The 27403-nt window shown below is 36.8% G+C and overlaps 3 protein-coding genes across 3 annotated transcripts in view; all 3 read left to right on the forward strand.

Moving 5' to 3' along the window:
• Positions 1-217: 217 nt before the first annotated feature.
• Positions 218-10588, forward strand: LOC115427602 (methylsterol monooxygenase 1). Its single transcript, XM_030146202.1, has 6 exons — positions 218-307; positions 5849-6144; positions 6231-6379; positions 6901-7027; positions 8824-8978; positions 9813-10588. The coding sequence occupies exons 2-6, from the start codon at positions 5890-5892 to the stop codon at positions 10000-10002; spliced, it is 876 nt and encodes a 291-aa protein (XP_030002062.1). The 5' UTR covers positions 218-307; positions 5849-5889; the 3' UTR covers positions 10003-10588.
• A 2564-nt stretch (positions 10589-13152) lies between these two features.
• LOC115427608 (methylsterol monooxygenase 1-like) lies at positions 13153-15710 on the forward strand. The gene is made up of 5 exons (XM_030146215.1): positions 13153-13476; positions 13563-13711; positions 14234-14360; positions 14448-14602; positions 15444-15710. The coding sequence occupies exons 1-5, from the start codon at positions 13222-13224 to the stop codon at positions 15631-15633; spliced, it is 876 nt and encodes a 291-aa protein (XP_030002075.1). The 5' UTR covers positions 13153-13221; the 3' UTR covers positions 15634-15710.
• A 7622-nt stretch (positions 15711-23332) lies between these two features.
• Positions 23333-27403, forward strand: part of cpe (carboxypeptidase E) — a 31597-nt gene continuing 27526 nt past the window's right edge. The window contains exon 1 of the mRNA XM_030141388.1: positions 23333-23727. Coding sequence (XP_029997248.1) covers positions 23487-23727 — 241 coding nt within the window. The 5' untranslated portion in view covers positions 23333-23486. The remainder of the gene's footprint in view (positions 23728-27403) is intronic.

A 27403-nucleotide genomic window follows, 5' to 3' on the forward strand; every position in this document is an offset into this window, starting at 1 on the left:
TCATAGTTGATTTAAAGTTGATGTATTATTTTATTTCTCCAACCACCCCACTTTCCTCTCCTTCAGTCAGTTCATCTGTGTTCCTGATGTGTTACTGTTATGAAAGCTTCTGCGGCTTCTGATTGGCTACTGTCCGGGAAACCCTCAGTCTCACTATCATCACTCCATCCCACCGACCAATCAGAGACGTCGCTCGTCCCTCCAACGTCAGTCTCCTCGGGGCTCAGCCAATCAGATCGTCCGGTCTGGCTGTACTTGACCGGTGCGTCCGCCTCTTCGTCAGGTAGACGGAGCACAGCGGCGGAAGGTGAGGGTCTGAGGCCGTTAGAGGCCATTTATTAAACATTTAACTGATGTTTTAGCTGTTATAGCAAAAGTTTAGCGATTTTTAAAGCAAACGAGCCAAGTTTATGAGAGGGTTTTAAGTTGCCTGATGTTAAATTCAGTCGGAAATGTTGGTGACAGGCATTTTAATATTTTAACGCAATCATTTTCTTAGTGTTAGTGAATTAACAGCCATGTAAGTCTGGATATTTACAAATACTGACACTGAGGGATGTTTTAGTTGGTAAATTGTCTGTGTAGCTTTGTGTTGGCTTGGTAAATGTACACTTATACATGCATTATTTATAACCTAATGAATGATACTCTGCATAGATCTAGGTATCTGTTTTATTTGTATTATTGATTTTTACACTTTAAAAATAACTATTCATTAAGTTGTCAGATGCTGCCCACAATGAGACTTTAACTACTTTTACATTATTTACTTGTTTTAAATTAGCTCCTGTCAGGCAGAAGTTTTTTTGTTTTGTTTTGTTTTTTCGTTTTTTTTTTTTTAATTTTTATTTTTATTTGAACAATTAACATTGAACAGTAAATATACATAATAGTATACAACAACAAGGGTAGAAAGTTCCATAATTCACAAAATCTTTTACATTATATAGAGAAATACATGTAAGTAAAAACATTAGGAAAAAAAAACAAAAACAATAAAAATAATAAAATTAAATAAATAAATAAAAATATGTAATAAAAATAAAAAATTGCTCGAGGAATATGTGGAAATTATACAAATTGAATAAGATTATACATTTGACTTTTTTTTTTTGTTTTATTTGCTTTAGAATTTATACTGTTTCTCAAATTGTCCACGTAATTTGAAAAAAGGGCTTTGAAAACAGAGATGTTTGGACGTTGATGTGCAAATTTGGAGCAATGAATGTGAAATTTGGCAAAAATAATCAAAAGGTCGATAATATATGTTTTTTCTGGAGTTATTTTATCAATGTGTGATAGGCCAAATAAAATGTATTGAAAGTTCAATTTACACGAAGAGTCAATTTTTGTGTTTATAAAATTATTTAAATCAATCCAAAATATATGTGTGTAGGTGCAATCCCAAAATAAATGACATATTGTTTCCTCTGCGTTGCTGCAAAAAGAATAAAGAGTATCAATATTTCTTTTATATTTAATCATATAGGTCTTCACCGGATAACATCTATGGATCAATTTAAAAGTAACTTCTCGTACCTTATTAGTAATAATAAATTTCTTTGACAGGATCCAAGGGTTTTTCCAGTCTATGTAAGAGTAAATATTATTCCAATAAAAAACAGCTGCAGGTTTGGAAACAATATCTCTTTGAATAATTTCTCTAATACATTGGTTAGTGGCTTTATCACTCAATAAAGGACAGATATTACCAATATATATGTTAACAGGATTTAGTTCTGGGACAATACAACTTCTACCTTTAGGAGCAGACATCAGTAACCTTCTAACTCCATCTGGTATTGCATCAAAAACTATGGCATATTCTTTTGGAGTGACAGAGAAATCATAAATAGACAAAAACTCTTTGTAAGAAAAAAAAAAAAGACCATTGTCATTCAGCAATTGACTAACAAGTAAAATGTTTCTATCAACCCATTTCTGAATATATAAAGACTTGTTCTGAAACTTAATATCTTGATTGTTCCAAATGAAATATTTATGGGGAGAAAAGTTGTGTTAGTATAGCATTAACCAAAATGATAAGAGTTGACTATGAAAGGTGGACAGTTTTACTGGTAATTTAGAAATACTGTAATTGCATCTTAGTAGAAAATGCATTCCTCCATGTGAGTTAAAAACATGAGCAGTAATAAAGTTCCAGATTGAATTGGGATTTTGAATGAAAAGTTTGATCCATTTCCTGTCAGGCAGAAGTTAGTTATTGGAAGTATGTTGTTTTTTTTTTCAACTTTATTAACAACATTTGAGTATACAGTATAACATTTTAAACAAACAACAAGATGTCAAAAGGGAAAAAGCATTTGAACATATAAGTTTAAGAAAATAATGCATAGATTTAAAAATACAAAGCATAATATATAAATAATAGTAAAAATAAATAAATAAATACATAAAAAATAATAATTCTGACAAATATAAATAAATAAATGAATAAATGCAACAGAGAGTTCAGTCAGTATTAAAAAATTGTTTATAAATACCCAAAGTGTTTGTGCTTTTTTTTATTATAAATGAGTTCTAAAGATTTAATAGTTATTGGAAGTATGATATGTTAAATTTAGTCAGATGTGACGTAGTAGGGCATTTACTCATGCTCTGATATACACTACAAACAAAAAGTAAAGGATATTTTTTAATTTTTGGGCTATTTTTTTCAGTTGGAATTCTGGCACAGCGCTTTTTACTTTTTTGTGTGTGATTTGAATTGAAACACATTTGTTTATTGACCAGACATAGTTTTATTTACAAATGGCAAAAATAACAAAACATGACAAAAAACAAAAAAAAAAGAAATATCGTTAACTTTTTGTTTATAGTGTAGATCTATGATGTCTTTACTGCTCTACATATTTGAGGAAAAACTGCACTCTATATCCCATAAGCTGTTGAGACTTATCAAATGAAAATTGATGATGATTTTTCAACAATTCAAAATAGCTTGATATACAGAAATTGACTGTAATGAATGTGTTTTCAGGCCTTTATCTTACTTACTGTTCTGAGAGCACACTATAAAAATATCTCCTTATAGGAAAAAAAATTGCATTCAGAACAGCACCGATGTAAAAGTCTGGGAATAGTATCAGCAAAATGCACTTACAAGAAAAGTAAAATGAGCAGTTGTGTTGTAAAATGGCCAGTGTTGTACTATTACATGTGATATTTTTGGATTCACATTGTCACTGCATTTATGTGCATGTTATATTTTACTGTTATAGCTCATTTTGTCTACTTTATAAATTGTTGGTGTTTTAATCAATAGCAATGCATCATATTTTATTGTAAGTTTATAATCCTGTTTGTTGTGGCAAAGTCCAGGTATCACTAAAAAGTCAACTACTGATGAGTTCAGAGAAACAGGCCTGTTTCAGCATTGTAATAATACATTTTCCTGAAAATCTGAGAGGGATTTAAAGAGTATATTTACATTAAGAATGAGCTGAATTTTCCTTTGTTTTATCACAATGTTCAAAATTAACATATTTGCAGATATTTGCAGTTACAGTGAATAAAAAACTGTAATGGAACTGCAATTGTCAGAACAGTGTGATGGAGTGTAAAGCATAATATTTGCCTTAGATGTAGTGGAGCAGAAACTACAACATATAATATAATGGAAATATTCAAGTTGGTGCTCCTCAAATTAGGATTTACTCAAGAAAAATTTTAAATGCTAAAAATGTTTGGTGTTAATTTATTGTAGTTTTTTCTGCTATCATTGTCCAGCAGCGTTATATTAATTTTAACTTTATATCGACTAAATAATGCACATTGACACCATTTAAAGTGCTACTCTTTTACTGTTGATGCTTGCACACATATGGCTTTCAATTTTGGTAAAGAAAACTAGTCTTAAGTCACCCTTAAAACATAGAAGTTTCTTATTAAATTTTTTTGACTTTGTATCACAATATCTTAATATCATCAAGACTAATTTTCTCCTTTTGTTGTTGATGGTATGACATAACTGTCACATCAGACTCATTAGACCAGTGTTTTTCTAACTTGGGGTCAGGACCCCACGTGGGGTCGCCTGAAATTTCTAGTAACTGATAAAAATAAAAGCTTACTGATAAAAAATATATGGTGAGTTGAGAGAGACAATCACAATCCATAAAAGACATGACAAACTGTGAAGCTGAAACTGAAGCACTGTGGTTCTGTTTATCTTTCAAATGTTCATTGTGGTCGGTTTCAGATGTTGCAGCTCTTTCATAATTCATAGTTGGAGTTCTTGTTTGTTCAGTATTAATTGTCAGCCTTGTAAATCACAGCTGGACTGACTATACATATCCTGACCAAGGAAAATCAAATTCTCACTTTGTGCAGTAATCTACACCTGGCTTTTCTGCCTCCGTCCACAATAATATACATTACATAGACTGTCATCTAAAATTAATGTTTATTTGCAGCATAATATAGCAAACTATTCCATGATCAAAAACAAATTAATTTTAGCAAAAAAAAAAAAGTCTCCGTTTTGAATGTCTGGGGTCACCAAAAATTTGTGAAGTTAAAATAGGGTCACAAGCCAAAAAAGTTCAGGAACCACGGCATTAGACCACACCTGGAACACATCTCAATCAAGAGCCCACATCAGGGGTTCCTCTGCTCCACTGCAGTGCCAGATTATTGCTCCACCTCATACCACTCACTCTTCCATAGACTCTCCTGGACTGTCTCACCACTTGGTGTTATCTGTCTGCAGGTTTTTGTTTTGTTCCTCATGTTTGTTTTTCTGTTAATAAACACCTTTACTCTGTTCAGCACCGAGCCCATTCCTTCACCCCGCATGACAATAACATTTAAGTACCTTCATTAGGGTGGTCCAACAATCATGGTAAAAAGTGAAGTTTCAGATAACCTCAATTAGAACCCTGCATTAGGTTTTGGCATTCAAAAGATGATTTAGGAAAAAATTTGGAAGAAAAAGGAGATGTTTTAAAGGTTGCACAAGTTGCTGGAAGTTTCCTGGAAATTGACAAATTTTGCATTTTCAGCATAGCTGAGCTGACCTGCTAAGAGAAACAGCAGTACAATCAAAACCAAGGTTTTAGTGCTTCACCTAGCAATATATGTATTAAGTAAGGCCACCCACATCTTTGGTACTTGAATGAAGAATTGGTTGGCCTGGCATTCTATGATTCCAGTGTGACACAAGAGCAGAAGCAGCTGATGGTTCACAACATGATAGAAAATGAAGGTTCAGAGGTTCTACTAAAGCGTTGTGATGCCCTTAATCAAGCAGATTATGAAGGGAAGCAGATCAATGATTTTGTCCCCACCAGCACTATGCGTTTCTTTGAAACTTTGGATCTGCTACAAACATTCTTAAGAATTCCTCCAGAAGACTGGGCTGGTGCAGACTTTCAGAAGCTTGCTAAAATTGTGCATTCCAGAAAAGTTGTCAGTGATGTTGCTGAAAAAGGGGTGGAGCTTATTCAAGACTTCAACTGTAGCCGAACAAAAAATGAAGATCACATACAGTACTGGCTCCAAGTTGTCAAAGAACACAGGAACATTTTTTGTAATTTCAATAAAGCAACAGTGGTTGCTGGACTTTCTAAGTAACATTTTTATGTGAGTTGCAGTTTGATTTTGAGAATAAAATTACAAATTATTCTAATATGCCTTATTCATTTGGCTGGTTATGTATAGGAAATAGAGCAATCTTCACGTGTCTGTGCAACCTCTAAATATAAACTAATTTGCATAAAATTTGGCCAGAAATGGAACTAAATGCAGGGTTCTAATTCAGAGAATCTTAAAAAAAATTTTTTGGACCACCCTAACCTTCATGTAACCTGATGTCTGTGTTTTCCAGTCTTGATCCAGACCTGCATCAGTCTCCTTGCATTGACCATCATGGCGGTGAACGGCTCAGCAGACATTTTGGGCTCTGCCTACCTCGCAGTGGAGTATGTAGATGCAGCGCTTCCAGACAACCCCTTCCAGCCGTCACTGAAACAAGCCTGGGGCTACATGCTGGACAACTACACCAAGTTTCAGATCGCCACCTGGGGATCTCTCATCATACATGAGTTGGTCTACTTCCTCCTCTGCCTGCCTGGTTTCATCTTCCAGTTCCTGCCTTTTATGCAGAAATACAAGATCCAAAAGGTGTGTGTGTGTTTGTCATTTCTAGTTGTAATTTTTACTTTCAGAGTTGAAGCAGTTTCACATAAACCTTCTCTTCGTACATTCAGGACAAACCAGAAACCTGGGAGAAGCAGTGGAGATGTTTCAAGATGCTGTTGTTCAATCATTTCTGCATCCAGCTTCCGATGATCTGTGGGACCTACTACTTTACTGAATACTTCAACATCCCCTACGACTGGGACTCAATACCACGCTGGTCAGTGGGATGACACTGAAACACACCTAAAAACATAACAGACCAGATACAAAGAACACAGGATATATAATATTATATCTTACATCAGTGGCTTAAATATGTATTATACTCTCAAACAAAGACTGCATTTTTTATTTTTCCTCCTAAAACTACATGTAAGCACTTACTGTGAGGAATAATAGTAGTGGTATCTCCAAAAAATAAGTTATCACAAAATAATGATACTTTTCCAAAATATTGACTTAGTGTATCTAAATGTCAAACATTTTCACAATGTTGACAAGTTTTCAAATATTGCCTGACCCCATGTTTAAAAAAAATCTAATTAAAAGAATTTTGCATTATTATTGCATTATTTTGATAAATCACTTCTTTATTTGAACTTCTGGCAGCTTTTTTCAACACAAAGGTGGTGGTGGTGGTGGGGGGCAGCACTGCTAAGATATTTATTGACAAAAATGCCTGTGACTGTACTGAAGCCCTCACTTCCTTTTCCCCGCTCTGTCTGTGCTCTCTTTCAGGCCCTACGTCCTGGCTCAGTGCTTGGGCTGTGCAGTTATTGAAGACACCTGGCACTACTTTCTCCATCGTCTGCTGCACCATCGCAGGATCTATAAATACATCCACAAAGTCCACCACGAATTCACTGTGAGTAAAACACACAGAAAGTTGCTCATTAACAGACTGGACTCACACATGAGTGCACGCACTACAGGGGTTTTTCTAGCAAAAATTAGAAAGAGGGAGCTTAGGTAGGCGAGGGAGTGAAGTGACCAAGCGGGGGGGATGGTGTGGAAGGGGGGGTTTCCTTTTTGAAAAATTTAAGTAAAAATGGAACATTCTGAGGCTATCCGAGAGGGATATTGTAACTCTAGTGGCCCTCCTGCAATTTTTTAAAGCAACCAATTAGGGCTGCAGCTATCGAATATTTTAGTATTCGAGTATTCTACTTAAAATTCCTTCGATTAATCGAGTAATCGGATAAAACTTATTTTTCCTTGGTTAAAGAGCAATTATAAATACACAAGAGGAAATAAGGTATTTCACTTAATAATGAAGGACCAATTGGTTTCCTTTTTATTTTTTTTTTATAATTAACAGTTTTATTTGTTATATTCATATTGTGCATATGCAATAAAATGTATTTTCTTGACTAGAAACATTTCTAGAGAGGCAATTGCAAATACAAATAAAAATAAATAAAATTTAATTACTTTCAACTTAGTATTTCTTATAAGTATCAAACATATGAGGCATCAATAAATTAAAAAAAGGCATAAACATCGCCTTTTTGATGTGCAACTTAACTTTGGCAGCTGTAAGTTTCAGAATTTACAGTTTAGACGTAACAGGAATGTGTTGTGGCATAAAAGAGGCAAGAACATTTGAACGGGACCTTGGAACGGGTCCATGCATGAACAGTTTTACACATTTCTGTTATATTCAGGAGAATCAAGGCAATACCCCCCCCCCCCCCCCCCACACACACACACACCTTATCTGTCTGTCTCAGAACCTATAACCCCCCCCACACACACATGCGTGTGCATCCAGTTAATGGATGATTTGTTTCATTTTAGCAACAAGTAGTTGGATTTTGCCAAAATTCGGCCTCGACAAGGTAATAGAAAGCTTTCAGCAAGCCGTGCACCATTTTGGCTGTGCTTTTGGGAAATGAACCGTGCAAATCACGGCTCGCTGCCTAAATCTATGCTTGTGAAAATCGTAATAAACTATCCACACATTCGACAGTTCCATAATGAACACAAACCTAGCCCTCCACAGGGCTAACGTTATGTTAGTAAGATATATTTATGTTAATCTCATTGATTTGTGCTACGTTAATTCTATTTTTATCTGGGGTCCTCTGCTCCATTCTGGGTGTTTTATGAGAAGATGCTCCATCACAGATGTGCTGTTGTTTTATGGAAGGGCCATGTGACAACAGATAGATGACACGGTGTTTACCTGCTGTTCAGTCTGAAATGCTTCCACACTAATGACATTTTCTGTCTTTTTTATTGTGTTTTTTTGTCTTTCGTCATCATTGTTGTATTCACTTGCCTCTTCCATCTTCCCAATGCTTCATTCGAACCCTTCCACGTCCTCTGTCATCTTTCTTTGCGTGAGTAACGTAGGCGCGTTGTGACACATTAAATAGTCCGTGCGAAATGCCGTGCTTTGAACTTTACAATTAAATAAGTGATTCCTCGAGGCAGAGAATATTCCTCGATCATTTTTTGTAATCGAGGTACTCGAATTACTCGAGGAATCGTTTCACTCCTACAACCAATCGAAGAGTAACTTATTCTTCTGTTAGAAGTGTAATAATGTTGTAAATTTCAATATGGGGGTGCTAGCTGAAAGTATGAGGGCGCAGCACCCCTGTTCCCTGGTTAAGAAAAATCCTTGCACTAGATAACAGCCTCTCTGCCGTCCGTCAGGCTCCGTTCGGAATGCAGGCGGAGTACGCCCACCCTGCGGAGACCATCATCCTTGGAGCTGGGTTCTTCATCGGCATCATGATCTTCTGTAACCATGTGTTCTTCCTCTGGGCCTGGGTGTCCTTCCGCCTGCTGGAGACCATCGATGTTCACAGGTAGATTGCAGGAATATCTTAAACAAGTTCACATTCAATCTCTGCGTCCACTCTTTATTGCTGCAATGTGAAGTAACTCAGTGTTAATTATTATTATTATTATTATTATTATTATTATTATTATTATTATTATTATTATTATTATTATTATTACGGCAAGTGCTATGTGAGTGCATGAGCAATGAGGGCATTCACATAAGTGCTGAAAGAATATAACACTAGATACATGACTTCTTACAATGAATAACAAGACGCTGATTTCTCACTGGAATGTCCCATAATTCTGCTGTAATTTGCAAAGTAGACCACTAGAGGGCCGCAGTACATAAGATGTGACTGTCATACAGTATTAGGCAACACTAAACTCAATAAAAACTTGTTACTGACTATTTTTAGCTCTTAGAAGCGTCGAAAATCATCTGACATTAAGAAATCTTCAGTTGATTTGTTGCTCTTAATTTCATTTGCTGACATTTATTGTACTTCATGCTATTATAAAATTTGCAGTTTCATAGATAATAATTTTATAATTCTGCATATCTGTATTTCCCCAATTTTAACTCAGTATTCTCATCCTGCAACCTATCACTATTTGTAAATGTCCAATTCAAACAGACTGCTCTCTAGAGTATGTAAAAATAGTCACAAATTACTAGCATATAAGTTAAAACAAGAGCTAACATTCGGTTTGGTTAATTTTTTTGTGTTTTTATCCACCTGTCCTGATCCCTCAATAACAACAAGAAGGTTTTCCTCTTGAATGGCTCTTATATATTTTCAAGAGAACAAAGATAAACTAATGACAGACTTCTGCATCCTTATTTTTACCCTCAGTGGCTATGACATCCCTCTGAACCCGCTCCACCTCATCCCGTTCTACGCCGGTACCCGTTTCCATGACTTCCACCACATGAACTTTGTTGGTAACTACGCCTCCACCTTCACCTGGTGGGACAAGCTGTTTAAGACGGACAACCAGTACAACAAGTACATGCAGAAGCTGGGAGACAAGAAGGAGCAGTAAACCACTCACACATCTGGTTTATCAGAAGGACTGAGGCAGTGGGTCGAGCAGACAGAGATTGAATGCATCAGCCCTGGAGACACTGTTTCTCCTCCATTACACTTAAAGAAAGTGTCTTTTTTGGTGAAAGTGTCTTTTTTGCAGCTGAACCAGCTGTGACATCAGTACCAATTCTGTGCCTTTTTGGAAAAGCATTGTCCCCTGTCAACAGCTGTATGATGAATAAAACGACTCAACATCCTCATTTTGATTTGTTGCTTTGCTTCGTCATTGAATGAAAACGTGTATTGCATGTCTTGTGAAATGCTTCTGTTTTTCTGTTATATGTCTTAGCACTTAAACGCTTCCTCTTCCGTTAAAGTGAGTCCAACTGATACACTTTACTGCAGTTCACTGGAAACTGCCTGAACTCACTACATGTTTGTTTGATGCAAACACATGTCATTTTTCACTGAGAAGGGATCGGCACTTACAGGTTTTTTCAGCCTGTTTTGACTATAAATGCTGTTTTTGATATTGCACAAATTACCTCCTTGACAAGTGTTTTTTTTCTGTCATATTTGAATAAATATACATGAACAAGTAACCAGGTGTTTGTTTTGCATGCTCTTTTTAGGCAGAATTTTATTAAACCAGATCCTGATATGTGTATCAGTAAGTTGACATCTTAGTGTCCATGTTGAAGATGAATCATAACTCAGTTTTTGTCACTATTCTGTGAGGTGTTTTGTGAGTGTAAGGCAGGGGCGTAGAATTACGTAGGGACTCTAGGGAGACATCCCTACCAATATCCAGCCCCTACTGTGTTGTCCCTACCAATCCAACCGCTGTCCGTAGTGTTTGGTCAGGGGGGGGGGTCTCAGTTTTGGCCTCAGCCATGACCACACTAATACTGACTCAATGAGACTTCAAAATAACCAAGCACCTTATGTAGTTGGACTACACTCACTTTCCAAACCACCGTAGAACACTTAAATAACTATTAGACTTAAATCACTGTGTTACTTTATATCACTGTTTCACTTTTTATCAATGCCCTGAAATGTGAAAATACAATCAGAAGTCTTTATTTACAGTACTGTACAGGAAGCCCTTTAAGAGTAGTTTCTTTGGCCATGTCTTTTAGAGTGTATATACTAACCTTTTTGTCAACCTGGTACTAACCCACTTTTGTGCTGTATGTTGTAAAGTATCTATCTATCTATCTATCTATCTATCTATCTATCTAGTCAATGATTATGGCACACAAAGGGTTAATAGTCGGTCTCTGCTATAAGTCCCGCCTGTAACCCAATTCTCACTCTCCAATTGGCTCTGCCGTTTTGCTATGATACATGTGATTGGCCGTCCCCGCTGTTACTCCATCTACTTGTAAAAGCTACAGTTACCCCCTTGTTGGACCAGACAGGAGGCAGTTTATAGCTCCAACCGCTTAACGTAAATTGTCAACATGTTTGCATTTGTTCTGCCTGGGTCAGGTCAGCTAGACGGATTCAAATATCAGAGGTGTCATTTACATTTACATTTGTACAGGTGTCTGTTAGCCTGCACGCGCGTGCGTATGTGTGTCTGTGCGTGCAGGGCCGGTTTGTGGCATAGGCTGATAACTAATAACATGATAATTTCTCATTAATTGTCTTAAAAATAAAGAAATGAGAGAAAAAACAAAACACAACTCTCCCTGTAATTTCTCAGGTGAGCTCATCCAGACCGGTGCTCACTGCGCATGTGCGTGAGTGACACAGACAGAGCACAGCTGAATGACAGTCAGACAGGTGTAGAACTAGCATCCAGGTAAAGGATGGAGAGCTATCACCATGGAAAGGCCTTCCAAGGCCTTAACTGCACAGCTTAGAAGAAGAGAGAAAAGGAGGAAGAAAAATAATCCAATTATAGAGGTATGTAACCTTTTATAATGTTAAAAAATGTTTTATGTTACAAGCAACAGCTAGCTGAACTGAAATGAAGCAACGTTGGCTAATAATGGAACTGTAGATGATTAAGAGATGAGATATCTGCTAAGGTGTGTGGTTTACTGAGGCTGAACTGGGTTATACATGTTTCAATCTGTTTTTTTATATATGTTTTTATATGGTTTATATATGTTTCTATCTGATTTATTTATGTTTCTATACGGTTTACTGCTTGTTGGCTGGTTTTTAAATGTTTCTATCTGATTTATTTATGTTTCTATCTGGTTTACTGCTAGTTGGCTGTTTGATATATGTTTCTATGTAGTGTACTGCTGGCTGCTGTGTGCATCTTCTCTCATGCTTCATGTATCTCCTCTTTGTGCCCCCCCCCCCCCATGTATGTATGTATGTGTGTGTGTTTGTGTGCATGTGTGTTTATTAAGGGGGGGGGGGGGGAGACCAAATTCATATCTTGCCTCAGGTGCCAAAATGGCTAGAACCAACTGACTATGACTGTTTGCTTTTTTGATCAGCTCTACATGACGTGAAATTATGATCGCAAATGCAAAAAAAAAACACATCAACTTTCAGGAGTGCTGCCTTGGAGCACTTTTGTGTCCCCACCAATGTCAGAATCAAACCTACTCCCTTGGTGTAACACTTGTAAATCCAAGTTGGACTGACTGTACATATCCTGACCAAGGAAAATAAAACTCTCACTTTGTGCAGTAATCTACACCTGGCTTTTCTGCCCCCGTCCATAATAATATACAGTACATAGACTAAATGTCTATGTCTATGTTTATTTGCAGCATAGTATAGCAAACTATTACATGATCAAAAACAAATTAATTTTAGCAAAAAAAAAGTCTCCGTTTTGAATGTCACAAATTTCTGGGGTCGCCAGAAATTTGTGATGTTAAAATAGGGTCACAAGCCAAAAAAGTTCAGGAACCTCTGCATTAGACCCACCTGCTGTGCACCACACCTGGAGCACATTTCAATCAAGAGCCCACATCAGGGGTTCCTCTGCTCCACTGCAGTGCCAGATTATTGCTCCACCTCATACCACTCACTCTTCCATAGACTCTCCCGGACTGTCTCACCACTTAGTGTCATCTGTCTGCAGGTTTTTGTTTTGTTCCTCATGTTTGTTTTTCTGTTAATAAACACCTTTACTTTGTTCAGCACCAAGTCCGTTCCTTCACCCCACATGACAATAACATTTAAGTACCTTCATGTAACCTGATGTCTGTGTTTTCCAGTCTTGATCCAGACCTGCATCAGTCTCCTTGCATCGACCATCATGGCGGTGAACGGCTCAGCAGACATTTTGGGCTTTGCCTACCTCGCAGTGGAGTATGTAGATGCAGCGCTTCCAGACAACCCCTTCCAGCCGTCACTGAAACAAGCCTGGGGCTACATGCTGGACAACTACACCAAGTTTCAGATCGCCACCTGGGGATCTCTCATCATACATGAGTTGGTCTACTTCCTCCTCTGCCTGCCTGGTTTCATCTTCCAGTTCCTGCCTTTTATGCAGAAATACAAGATCCAAAAGGTGTGTGTGTGTTTGTCATTTCTAGTTGTAATTTTTACTTTCAGAGTTGAAGCAGTTTCACATAAACCTTCTCTTCGTGCATTCAGGACAAACCAGAAACCTGGGAGAAGCAGTGGAGATGTTTCAAGATGCTGTTGTTCAATCATTTCTGCATCCAGCTTCCGATGATCAGCGGGACCTACTACTTTACTGAATACTTCAACATCCCCTACGACTGGGACTCAATACCACGCTGGTCAGTGGGATGACACTGAAACACACCTAAAAACATAACAGACCAGATACAAAGAACACAGGATATATAATATTATATCTTACATCAGTGGCTTAAATATGTATTATACTCTCAAACAAAGACTGCATTTTTTATTTTTCCTCCTAAAACTACATGTAAGCACTTACTGTGAGGAATAATAGTAGTGGTATCTCCAAAAAATAAGTTATCACAAAATAATGATACTTTTCCAAAACACTGACTTAGTGTATCTAAATGTCAAACATTTTCACAATGTGGACAAATATTGCCTGACCCCATGTTTAAAAAAAATTCTAATGAAAATAATTTTTGCATTATTATTGCATTATTTTGATAAATCACTTCTTTATTTGAACTTCTGGCACCTTTTTTCAACACAAAGGTAGTGGTGGTGGTGGTGGGGGCATGGCGGCACTGATAAGATATTTATTGACAAAAATGCCTGTGACTGTACTGAAGCCCTCACTTCCTTTTCCCCGCTCTGTCTGTGCTCTCTTTCAGGCCCTACGTCCTGGCTCAGTGCTTGGGCTGTGCAGTTATTGAAGACACCTGGCACTACTTTCTCCATCGTCTGCTGCACCACCGCAATATCTATAAATACATCCACAAAGTCCACCACGAATTCACTGTGAGTAAAGCACACAGAAATTTGCTCATTAACAGACTGGACTCATGAGTGCATGCACTACATCACAGCATCTTTGCCGTCCGTCAGGCTCCGTTCGGAATGGAGGCGGAGTACGCCCACCCTGCAGAGACCATCATCGTCGGAGCTGGGTTCTTCATTGGCATCATGATCTTCTGTAACCATATGTTCTTCCTCTGGGCCTGGGTGTCCTTCCGCCTGCTGGAGATCGTCGATGTTCACAGGTAGAATGCAGGAATATCTTAAACAAGTTCACATTCAATCTCTGCGTCTGCTCTTTATTGCTGCAATGTTGAAGTAACTCAGTGTTAGATTATTATCATTATTATTATTATTATTATTATTATTATTATTATTATTATTATTATTATTATTATTACGGCAAGTGCTATGTGAGTGCATGAGCAATGAGGGCATTCACATAAGTGCTGAAAGAATATAACAGTAGATACATGACTTCTTACAATGAATAACAAGATGCTGGTTTCTCATTAGGATGCCCGATAATTGTACTGTAATTTGCAAAGTAGACCACTAGAGGGCCACAGTACATAAGATGTGACTGTCATACAGTATTAGGCAACACTAAACTCAATACAAATTTGTTATTGACATATTTTTAGCTCGTCAAAGCTTCAATAATCACCTGACATCAAGAAATCTTCAGTTCATTTGTTGCTCTTAATTTCATTTGCTGACATTTATTGTACTTCATGCTATTATAAAATTTGCAATTTCGTAGATAATGATTTTCAAATTCTGCATATCAGTATTTCCCAAGTTTTTACCTCATAGTATTCTCATCCTGCAACCTATCCCTATTTGTAAATGTCCAATTCAAACAGACTGCTTTTCAGAGTGCGTAAAAATACTCACACAGTACTAGGATATCGGTTAAGACAAGAGCTAACATTCAGTTTGGTTAATTTTTTGTGTGTTTATCCTCTCGTCCTGACCCTTCCATAACAATAACAAAAGATTTTCCTCTTGAATGGCTCTTATATATTTTCAAGAGAACAAAGATAAACTAATGACAGACTTCTGCGTCCTTATTTTTACCCTCAGTGGCTATGACATCCCTCTGAACCCACTCCACCTCATCCCGTTCCACGCCGGTACCCGTTTCCATGACTTCCACCACATGAACTTTGTTGGTAACTATGCCTCCACCTTCACCTGGTGGGACAAGCTGTTTAAGACGGACAGCCAGTACAACACGTACATGCAGAAGCTGGGAGACAAGAAGGAGCAGTAAACCACTCACACATCTAGTTTATCAGAAGGACTGAGGCAGTGGGTCAAGCAGACAGAGATTGAATGCATCAGCCCTGGAGACACCGTTTCTCCTCCATTACACTTAAAAAAAAAAGTGTCTTTTTTGCAACTGAAGCAGCTGTGACATCAGTACCAATCCTGTGCCCTTTTGCAAAAGCAAAAGGGCACAGGATGTTTTAATATTGCACAAATTACCTCCTTGAAGTGTTTTTTTCTGTTATATTTGAATAAAAATGTATGAACAAGTAACCAGGTGTTTGTTTTTATATGCTCTTTTATGCAGAATTTTATTAAACCAGATCCTGATATGTGTATCAGTAAGTTGACATCTTAGTGTCCATGTTGAAGATGAATCATAACTCAGTTTTTGCCACTATTCTGTGAGGTGTTTTGTGAGTGCAAGGCTGTTCTCCATCTCTCTGCTGCACTGTGGACACACCCCTACTGCTCCATCCAGCATTTACATGTATGTGAAGTTACCGAGCAGCAGCAAGTCACAAACAGGAAGTGAGGCTGCTTTTAATGCAGCACTAAACCTGATTATGCAAGCACACTCATGACAAACATATTAACTGATTCTTTATAGGACAGTATAAAGTACAAAACAGTTCCTGAATTGTCATTGCTTATAGATTGAAATTCAGGCACAGTACAGTCAAGCTCTTACAATATAAGGCAGCAAAAATAAAGGAAAACATTAATAACCTATAAACATGAAAACACATTTAGGAATACGTACCATACACATACTATCACAGGATGAAAGTATAACACAGATTATCAGACTTATATATGTAAATACTGCACATAGTTGATATTTATACTAAAACTACTGTTAAAGGAGTGTTACTTATAGAGTTCAATTTAGTTATGGCCAAAAACAGTTATGGGTAAAAACTGTTCATTAGTCGTTCATTGCACCTGAAACATTTTCCTGAGGGTCAGAGGTCAAACAAATGACAGCTCTTTTAGAATGAATGATGTTCTCTACAGGCAGTAAGAGCTGTAGATTTGTTCCAGAGCAGGTAAATGAGAGTCTTGGCTGTTTTGATGACTCTCTTTAAAGCTCAGAGTCGTTGCCCATGTGTCAGACCAATCTAATATACATTTGTCTCATTTAATGACGTAGGCCATGAGGTGTTCTTTCTCTGATCTGACCACACCTTACTGTTCTGAAGAGTAAAAGCCCAAATTTAACCTCAGCATTTGATCCACTTGTCATATTATTTTTGTTGTAATCAATTGTTTTTATTGATTTTAAATTTCAGTTTGCAAAAGTAAACAAATAAATTCAACATTACAATTACAAACATGACACAACAGCAAGTGTACACTGCACCTGCACTACAAACAACCCCCCCCACCCCCACCCCACCCGCCCACCCTTATTCCCCTCCTTGTGGGACACAAAATTTTGGAATTGAGCTGTTGACAAATAAAATAAAACTCAAACAACTGAATAAACAGAATATTAATCAGGCTTACAAACAGGACATATATGCAGTTACCATAGATGAAAGTCTCAAAAGTCACGACAACATCTTCTGAAGCTTCTTTCCATATCTCCAATGTTCTAAGCTTAGCATTATTAATACGGGCTGATGACCACTCCAGATACACTACCAGTCAAAAGTTTGGACTCACCTTCTCATTTAAATGACATGAGATGGCCCACAGATGGCCCACAAGTGTTCAGCATCACTGGTAACTCCTTCAAGACATGGTCCATGCTTTTATCTCCAGCAGACTGGACTACTGTAATGCACTCCTTACAGGTCTCCCAAAAAACACCACAGACAGACTTCAGCTGATTCAGAACTCTGCAGCTAGGTTATTAACCAAAACCTAGAAGAGAGAGCACATTACTCCAGTGTTGGTTTCCCTGCACTGGCTACCGGTAACCTACAGAATTGATTTTAAGATACTACTCCTCACGTATAAAGCTCTAAATGGAATCGGACCAAGTTACATTGCAAACTCACTGATCAATTATGTACAAACTAGAACACTGAGGTCATCAAACGCAGGGTTACTAGCGACTCCCAGAAATATTACAAAGAAAATGGGGGACGCAGCCTTTACTAACTATGCACCAAAGTTATGGAATACAATTCCAAAAGACATTAGAGAAGCCAGTTCACTGAATATATTTAAAACCAAATTAAAAACATTTTTATTCTCATTAGCCTTTGAAAGGAGATAAAAATGGGGTCACAATTCAGGAACCAGGAATGTGCGGTTTTTATTTTTATTTTATTGTATTTCTGTTTTTATTTTTTATTTTATTGTATTTCAAATTTCATCTTATTTCTTGCACTTCAAAAATTATGCATAATCAAATATTTTAATGTGCGCTGCTTTTATTTTCTCAAATTTCATCTTATTTCTTGCACTTCAAAAATTCTATGCATAATCAAATATTTTAATGTGCGCTGTTTTTATATTTATTTTTATTTTATTGTATTTCTCTCAAATTTCATTGTATTTCTTGATGTATAATCAAATCTTAATGTATTATAATATTGTATTTTTTCAATCAATTTGAAGCACTTTGGGCTACAATTTCTGTATGAAAGGTGCTATACAAATAAAGTTTATTATTATTATTATTATTATTATTAAGACTGTTGGAGAACATTTCAGGTGACTACCTCATGAAGCTCATCAGGAGAATGCCAAGAATGTGCAAAGCAGTAATAAAAGCAAAATGTGGCTATTTTGAAGAATCTAAAATATAAAACATGCTTTGAGTTATGTCACACTTTTTTTTAACTACATAATTCCATATGTGTTCATTCATAGTTTTGATGCTTTCAGTGAGAATCTACAATGTAAATAGTCATGAAAGTAAAGAAAAAACAGGTGAGTCCAAACTTTTGACTGGTAGTATAGATCACCACGAGAAGGCTTGTAGTCAATGTTTTATTGATAACTGGTGGGTTGAGAGCCGCCTCAAAACTATAATTTCTTTTGCTGCTGTCATGCCAGCCAATCAGAGCTTATGTTCTCTCTCGGTGAACTTAAATCTGGAGTCATCATTTAAAAGATGAAGTGCAGGTTTCAGTGGGAGCTTCCTCCCTACCAGATGAGACACCTTGTCCACAACCAAATTTAACCTCTGCATTTGATCCATTTGTCATATTAAATTAACCCGTAAAGACCCAGGGCTACTTTTGTGACAGTTTCCAAATGAATTTTTTTTCATTATTTTACCTTCCTTAAGTGATTTATCACCATTTACTATAATATAATCCTCTGTATTTTACTTTTTTCAGTATAAATCAGGTATTTTTCCCTATATTTGATTTACTGATCATGTTGATGTTCATGAAAACTTAGAGTAAATTCAAAGGTTGTTGACTTTTTCAGCAACAATATGAATGACTGAACATAAACACAAGCATCTACCACTTCTCTCATTGATCCAACTCCATGGGTTTTACTGGTGAATCAATGTTGTAGAAGATGATGGTGTTTCCACGGTAACTACGGAACCTCTGAACATCCAAATGGGTCATATCTGATGACCATGAAAAAATGACAAACTACATTTTACACCAATTATTTACACGTATTGATAGGATTACTGAATCAACAGTTATTAAACATTTTATATCAGTAGATGGTTTTGGTCACCGGTGGCTATCTTTATGGGTAAATCACACATTAAAAAATTGTTTTAGGTTTGCACATTTTGTTTTTAAGAAAATGTATATAACATTACATTATAGAGACAGAGATAGAGGTGACTCAGCGAGTAAAATCATGAGATTCGATCAATTTATTTATCATTTGTCAGAAGAGAAGATGCATACAATGAAATGTATAAGAAAACAGAAAACTACACACTGTACATACTCTACTATATACAACACTGTAAAAATTATTGTACAATAATCTAAAATGATCAAATGAAGTGAAGAAAATCCTTATTAATCCTTATATCTTGTACTTTTCTGATATGGATTTTCATCAGTGTGCACAGTCATTATGAAACAAAGTAAAATAAATACATACATTGCATACAAGCGTTGCCTACCTATTATTTCTACCGGGAAACTACAGAATATGATGTTGGTTCAAAACACTGTGATAGAGGTTAACTACAGGTTAACTGAAACACGTTAATTTCTCAAAGCATCTTAAAGCTTGACATTAATTGAACAATAAGGAAAAAAGAACTGGTTGAACTGCTGTCAGCTAATATGAAGACACTAACATTTTCAATAGCCAAAAAAAAGAGAGACAACTGGAAAGCACCACTCTATCAGTTGGTCAACTTGTATTTATAGAATTTAAAAAAAATTATTCACTTCATGTTTGTGGATGTTTTTATCATTTTTAAACTACATGACCAGGCAAAAAATCCTACCTTTCTAACCACTGGAGTCATGTTTCATTTGCAGAAACAAGAAGAGGAATCAGTTTTCAACCTTCAAATAACTGGTAGTGTATATATTACATTACATTACAGTATGGATTACTTCAGTACAGTATCCCGCATGTTTTAGATACAGTATTTCCCTCCTCCAGCCACATTTGGTTCAATTACTGATCAGCTCATCATCATGTTCTGCAGAAGCCTGATAATGATGTAATGGCTTCCATGTGTGATGGAAGAGGGAAATATCTAAAACATGCAGGATACCGACCCCCGAGGACTGGATTTGAACACCCCTGTAAAATTTAGATGTATCCCTCCTTCTGATTCAAACTCTCTCCACCTATATCTCCATAATGTGACAAATGCTTTACTGAAGAAGCCACTCTTCTCCATAGTTATGTTCTGTGTCCTCAGTTTATTCCATTCTGGACTAATGTATTTAACCCTTTCATGCATAGTGGTCACTACAGTGGACAGTTTTTCTCCAGCTGTTCTCTTGTATATTCATGAATTTTATTGTTTTAGTTCCATATCAGCCAACACAGTGGATGCCTATGTATCATCCCATACACTGCAATTCATACCATTACTGTAACTTTGCTGTTTCTGGATAAACCTGATCTGCAGGACAACATGTTTGAGTGTAAATCAAGTGCTTGTTATTGTTATTAGACTGTAATTAATTGTTTTTCATAAAAAGTTTTAATTTTTTGCATATTATCTCCATAAAGTGAGTAATAACTAATATTAGAGTATGTTAAAATGTGACAAAACATCAAATTAGCAGCATTAAAAAAATGTATTTCATAGTTTTCACACAATATATCAGTAAATGCGTTTCTTTGCTTCAAAAATTAAATACATGGTGTCCAGCTGAGTGGACATTTTTGCAACTCCACAAAAAATAGGTTCATAAAACAAATTCAATTGTGTTGTTTTTTTTTTTTAGTTTTTTTTTTTTTTTTTTCATGCCTAAAGAGGAATAAAAACACTTCGGAAAAAAATCTTGCTTAAGGTTCTCATAATTCATGCATGAAAGGGTTAAAATTTTACCAGATAAGTTACATATAGAGTTGGAACTTGATCCACTTTTGATTGTATTCGGAGTCTCTGATCAGTTTTCTCAACTTTACAAATATCATTTTCAACTGCTTTCTTGTGCACTTATCGTAGCATAAAGACTTGTTTTGATGTTTTGGAAATAAAGCAGAAGTCCCTTCGGTTAAATTATGGTTGGAAGAAATAGTTAAGATCTCTCATCTCTAGAGAATTTGGTTCTCATTGTCAAATAAACTACACCAGTGTAATAAGATCTAGCATCCCCTTCTATAATATACTGATAATTCAACCTGAGTAGTATTACAGTTTACATGACCTTCCTTGCTGCGATAAGCTGTAACTCCTGGGGGGGGGGGGGGGTGTGTGTAATGTGAGATGTTAAAGTGTGTGTTTTTGATGTTTGTATTTCCTTTTGTGTACTTTGGTTTGTTTAATTTGTGTTTAATTTTCAAAATGAATACAGACTATGATAATGGATGTTTTTCTATTTATTCCTCAATAAAAATGAGTCTTAATCATCATCTTAATGTCCAAGGGCCCAGTGTAAAGGGTCAATAGCATGTAGAAAAAGAAATATAATTAATAAAATAAAACTTTGTGAGGATGAGTCCATTATGATAGGCCTGGTTTCACTTTATGTGAGGATTCATACAGTCAACATACACTGTTTATTTAGATTCAAAGTTCTGCCTCTCTACTACACCTCACTAACAACAGCTGCTTGTAACCAGGTAAACTGTTCATGTTCATATTCATCTTCACTGGAATTAAGTTTTCTGTTTTGTGCTGCATAACTACCTGCCCATGCACCAATGTCTCTCCAGGTGTTTTACTAATAATGAAAAAGAAACTGTGTATACTGTGTATGTGAACTAATACTATGTGTGGGTGTAGCCATAATTTTTAATTTTTAAAATGTTTCTAATTTTATGAATGCTGGTATTTTACATCTTACCTAGGGACAACAGTTGAAAAATAGCTTTTTTGTTAATACTGGCACATTTACGGAAGTGTTCATTAATGTGTATTGTCCCTGCTAAATAAACAAATAAATAAAATAATAAATAAATACATTTATTGAACCAATTTTAATTAAGTTATGATATAATTGCATAAAAATCTCTCTTTCTAACACCACTGACCAACCCCAAGCTTTACTTTACTTTACTTTATTAAACTACAGCGTTGGTTTTACTGTGGTTCTTCTCCCTGTCCTCCTGAGGCCCAGGAAAGTACAAGTTTTGGCTTTTTTACATTAAATAATTGACTTTATTGGAAACAGCACAATGCAACAATATAGGACAATATAGAATATTATATGTATTTATATTATATATGTATATGTGTTTGTTTGTTTTTTTGTTTTGTTTTTTAGTTTTTATTAATATCTGGTATTAATAGGATAAGTTGTAAATGGGTATTATGTTAGTGTATATAGGAAAAAAGATGTGTGATATTGTTATATTATTATTATTATTATTATTATATTGATATTCATACAAAATAATAATTGCTATATAGTGATCATAGGGAATAGAAATTGGGGGTAGGAGTACAAAAGTTTTTACTTCCTCCTACTCCTTTTCGAGCATGTATAATTTCATTTCATTTGTTTTATTATTATTATTATTATTATTATTATTATTATTATCATATTGATATTCATACAAAATAATAATTGCTATATAGTGATCATAAGGAATAGAAATTGGGGGTAGGAGTACATAAGAGGTTACTTCTTCCTACTCCTTTTCGAGCATGTATAATTTCATTTCTTTTTTTTTTATTATTATTATTATTATTATTATTATTTACTATTACTTTTATTTATTTAGTTAGTTAGTTAGTTAGTTGTTTGTGTGCTTATCTGTCATTTATGTACCAGTACTTATATTTTGTTGGTTGATTTTTGTTTTGATTTCACTGTCTAAATGTTCAAAATAAAGATTTCATTCATTTTCATTCATTCATTCAACGATTTTTACAGATGCATTTTTTTTTTTTAAATTTATGGACTGTCCTTTGCAGTGGACAGCCTTTTTTTTTTTTTTCAATAAAGCTGTGAAACTCTTGTCCCCCTCAGAGGACAAAAGCGCATTGCTGGGTCTCAGGAGGCTATGTCAAGTTGCCTCACAGTCACTTTGGTGTTTATTCTGAAAACTGTCCCCGGATGTGCGCGTGTCGTGTCGGACTTGACGCTGTGGAGACGCACGGAGGCTGCGCTCAGGTACGGGAGCGCATCTGACTAGGATAGAGGGAGAGAGAAAGCCTCACACAGAGGGGCGGATATTTATAGCCTAAAGCGAAGCTGCGGCACACAGATAAGGCTTGGGACCAAGCCGCAGAGAGGGCTTACAGGGAACACGACGGGAAAAACAGGACACGGCGAAATGAAGCAGTTCCTTTCGGTACTTTTCCTCGGGGCCGCGGCGGTGGTTCTGGTGAGCGCAGCCGGTTCCGACGGTGAGATCTCCTTCGAGTACCACCGCTATGAGGAGCTGCGGAAGGCGCTGGTGTCGGTGTGGCTGCAGTGTCCGACCATCACCCGCATCTACACCATCGGGGAGAGCTTCGAAGGCCGCGAACTGCTGGTGCTGGAGATGTCCGACAACCCCGGGACGCACGAACCTGGTCAGTTTTACGCATACACGTCTGCGCCTCATAATGCGGTGAATGTGCGCCCCGTCCCCTTCTTTTTATCCCCCTCTTCCTTTCGCCTCACGCTGTGATAACACAAACACATCCCGTGCGTCGCAGCCCGGTGATGCTCTCATTTGGTCCTAGGTGTCCGCAAATGACACGACACTGTTGTTTCAAGTGACACAGAATCCGTGGAACAGGAGCGCAGGTGCGTGGTGCTGTGCGTAAAGCGGTGAGCGCAGGGCCTTACTGCATCACTTCAGAGGAATCTAGATGACAGATTGTACCACGCAAAGCCGCCATTTTGCTGGTTGATAAGAATCTCCTCTTGCTTATGCTGAATCGTGACTCTGAGGGAACATCTCAAAGTCTGCATGGCTCATTTGGCCGCGTTTTGAATTCACATCATTTCTAAATGAAAAGCAGATGTAGCTGTAGTGTTGGCTCCAGAGCAAGCATTTCACATTTAGGAGCTACAGGAGGAAGCCTTTGATTGAGTATGAAGTGAGCAGTAAACCCTGAGAGGCTGTTTTCATTTCCATTGTGGGCCTGGGTTGTATTATGGTAATACAATACTAGATTATTACCACCGTTCCTGCTGTAAAGACTGGCCTGGTGTCAGGAAATGAAATACTGCTTGGTTTGCACACCATCAGCCACAAGAAGAACTGCAAAAATATGTGCGACCACCTTTGATGTTTTTAGATGAAGCTCATATTTTGTAACCTGATCAGGAAAAATCTCCTCATTAAGTCTGTGTCCATGTCACCCCCCTGACACTTTCATTTATTTATGAACAGTTATTCATCTAATGGATTTCAAGGACATTAAATGTAAAGCGTATCTCAAAATGTAAGATTTTAATAATTTGGTTCCAGCATCTGAAACATTCAGACTTAGGGAAAATGAATCTATTAATAATTTAGTCCTTCGTGTTTCAGGCTGAATCTTAATTAGAGGAAAGTACCTGTTCATAACAACTGAATGACATTGATTAGCTGTCATTAATTAAAATAACAACCAACTACTTTGATGTTGTTTTTTTTTTGTTTTTTTTTTTTGGACAGAGGAACTTTTTAAGAAAAATGTCAGATTATTTGATTCAAAGACATTACAGCTGACTTCAGGGAAACACTTATAAGTATTTCTAATGTTTTATCATTATTATTATTATTATTTTACATTTTAGGACAAAACAAGAAAAAGTGTTCAACCACAGTCATCATTGGCTGCAGGACTATTCACTTGCAGCTATTTCACACCGGGATGTTGTTTTTTTCCCTTTCAGTTTCTAGATTGACGTGACTATGTTTAGACCACGAGCAGTCTTCCTGATCTCCAAACATTATTGTGTGATTATGTGTATAAATACATAAGGAGGAAAAAATTAGACAAGTCTTTTTGTGCAGTCTTTCACCTACATGCATCATGAAGATGGCGTGGCTTTAACTCCAGTAATGAAGCAGATCGTAGCTTTACTCTTATCTAACATACACTAAATTTCCAAAACCAAGATCTTCATGTTTTATCCCTGACTAAGATTTCACTGAAACATTGGGGTGACATTCAGTTCTTTGTGTGAGGTTCTTCTGACTGTAAAGTGTCATTTGAACTCATTTGAGCTATTTCTGCCTCAGCACATGGTGGATGAATTTTGTGTTAACATGTGTGTCTTTCCATGAAACTGAGTTCATTTTAGTATCTGGCACTTTTCCAGCTTTTTAGACCCAACAATACAAGAGAAATTTAGACACATTTACCCTCAGGATGTATCTAATGATGACCTCAGATGAATGCAAAAAAAAAAAAAATTATACTCTTGCTCTGAGCCATCCCAAAATTAATGAATTTTTAATAAAATATTGGGGCCAAAAATAGGACCAAAATAGGGATGTAAAAAGCTACCTAAGTGAAAACATGGCTTGAAATGGTCTTATATGTTGCTATAAATAAAGACACCATGATAAATTTGATGATCCAAGTCATTTTTCTAATTCAGACCTGCAGGTTTTTCATGAATCTCAGTCTCATTCCAGGTTTCGCATATAACCAATTGTGTCCACTCATGTTACATGCAGAACCTGCCCATTTAAATACAAATAAATCGGGAGTGATTTTGTAACAGCGGCCCTTTTCGTGAAACACTCTGCCTTGCATATTTACTTCCATTCCCAAAAAGTGGGAGAATAAAAAGATATTTGAAAAAATAGTAGTGTGTAATTTTCGTGTCCTATTTACAGTGTTACATGCGGATTTTTGTATGTACACGTCAAAAATGTGTTTTATCTGAAAAGTAGTTCGTTTTATAACAGTAAATATTTATTTTTTAAGATAGACCCAAAGTTCTTCCAAACTTGCTTCATAACATAAGTCTACATCTGGTTTGAATTTTTAGCCCCTCTGTCCTGCTATTAGGTGCCAGTTTCATGGAAGCACCCATATACATAAGTGAAGATCTTTCCACCATAAACTGAGAAAAAAATCTGTGGACTATAATGGGCTTTCAAGCATATTGCCCAATGCATGTTGTAATAAATATTTATGGGGAGGTATGCACTGCATCAGCCCAAAATCGACGCCTTTCTATGCATTTTTGATGAACTGAAACAAAAGGCTCTGCTGGAAATTTGGTGCTCTGCCCACAACTGTGTGTATGTGTCAAGACAGATATTCTATATGGGCTACTGCTATTAGTGACAGAAGCGTCACACTGAAACTTCAGTAAAAAGCTGCATTAATGGATTAGTCTGAGGTATATGTAACCTTTCAGATGAACTCAGTGAATTCTGGGAACAAGATGAGTGATTCCTGTCCAAAGAGTGGACATTTTGCAGAAAGCTGGTCATTTTTTATGTGAAAATTAAAAGAGGCACTGTGGCTGTATAAACAGAATATGTTCACAGTGAATTTTGTGGGTTTTCTACTACAGTATATGACTGATGTAGTGTTTCTATGTAAAGGGTGTATTTGTGTGGTCTTAGGTTTTTGTGTGTTTTGCTGCTCACATGGTCACAAAGTCTAATGACCGTATGTGCGTACTAAATAAGTCTGTAATAGTCTGGTGGGCGTGCGCAGGCATGAGTCACAGTAGCGATGTGGAGTCCTTATTACTACCAGATGAGTTTCCAAGCCGCTGCTACACACAGCTGAGCCTCCACCAACAGGGGCAGCACCTCAACCCCCTCCCAACTTGTCTTCACTCCTACCTCTACTGAGCAAAACATCCACAGTGAGCAGGGGGGGGGTGAAACACAGACAAGGCAGAAAGTAGAAACATGGAGAAGAGCTTTACTGAAGCAAAAAACAATGTATGAGGAACAGGGGGAAATCTGTAGAAGAACAGATATTTTAAACTCCAATTAAGGTGCCCTAACATTATTTTGTGTGACCCAGCAATTTGTTAAATCTCTGAGGTGGAGCGAAAATAATGGTTGCCGGGGCAATAGATCGGCTTAGCGGTCTGAGCTGACTGGCAGCTCATGGTTGGCTGGCTGACTGGGCTCCAGAGACGACCGTCCTGAGCTCATGCATCTGTCAGTAAGCAGCCATCTGTCATACACTGCGGCACCGGAAGTGACTATAGCCAAGAGTGTAAACACACTGGTTACCTATTAATACACAGCAGGATGCAGTATGGAACACGGCTGACATGTTCTATATCTGGGGG

Source organism: Sphaeramia orbicularis, chromosome 1 (genome assembly GCF_902148855.1).
Source record: "Sphaeramia orbicularis chromosome 1, fSphaOr1.1, whole genome shotgun sequence".
NCBI lineage: Eukaryota > Metazoa > Chordata > Actinopteri > Kurtiformes > Apogonidae > Sphaeramia > Sphaeramia orbicularis.

Coding starts and splice junctions, on each gene's coding strand:
- LOC115427602 (XM_030146202.1), top strand. CDS start 5,890: ATGGCGGTGAACGGCTCAGCAGACATTTTGGGCTCTGCCTACCTCGCA. Junction 6,380..6,900: donor TGGGACTCAATACCACGCTG/GTCAGTGGGATG, acceptor GCTCTCTTTCAG/GCCCTACGTCCTGGCTCAGT. Junction 7,028..8,823: donor AAGTCCACCACGAATTCACT/GTGAGTAAAACA, acceptor GCCGTCCGTCAG/GCTCCGTTCGGAATGCAGGC.
- LOC115427608 (XM_030146215.1), top strand. CDS start 13,222: ATGGCGGTGAACGGCTCAGCAGACATTTTGGGCTTTGCCTACCTCGCA. Junction 14,361..14,447: donor AAGTCCACCACGAATTCACT/GTGAGTAAAGCA, acceptor GCCGTCCGTCAG/GCTCCGTTCGGAATGGAGGC. Junction 14,603..15,443: donor GAGATCGTCGATGTTCACAG/GTAGAATGCAGG, acceptor TTTTACCCTCAG/TGGCTATGACATCCCTCTGA.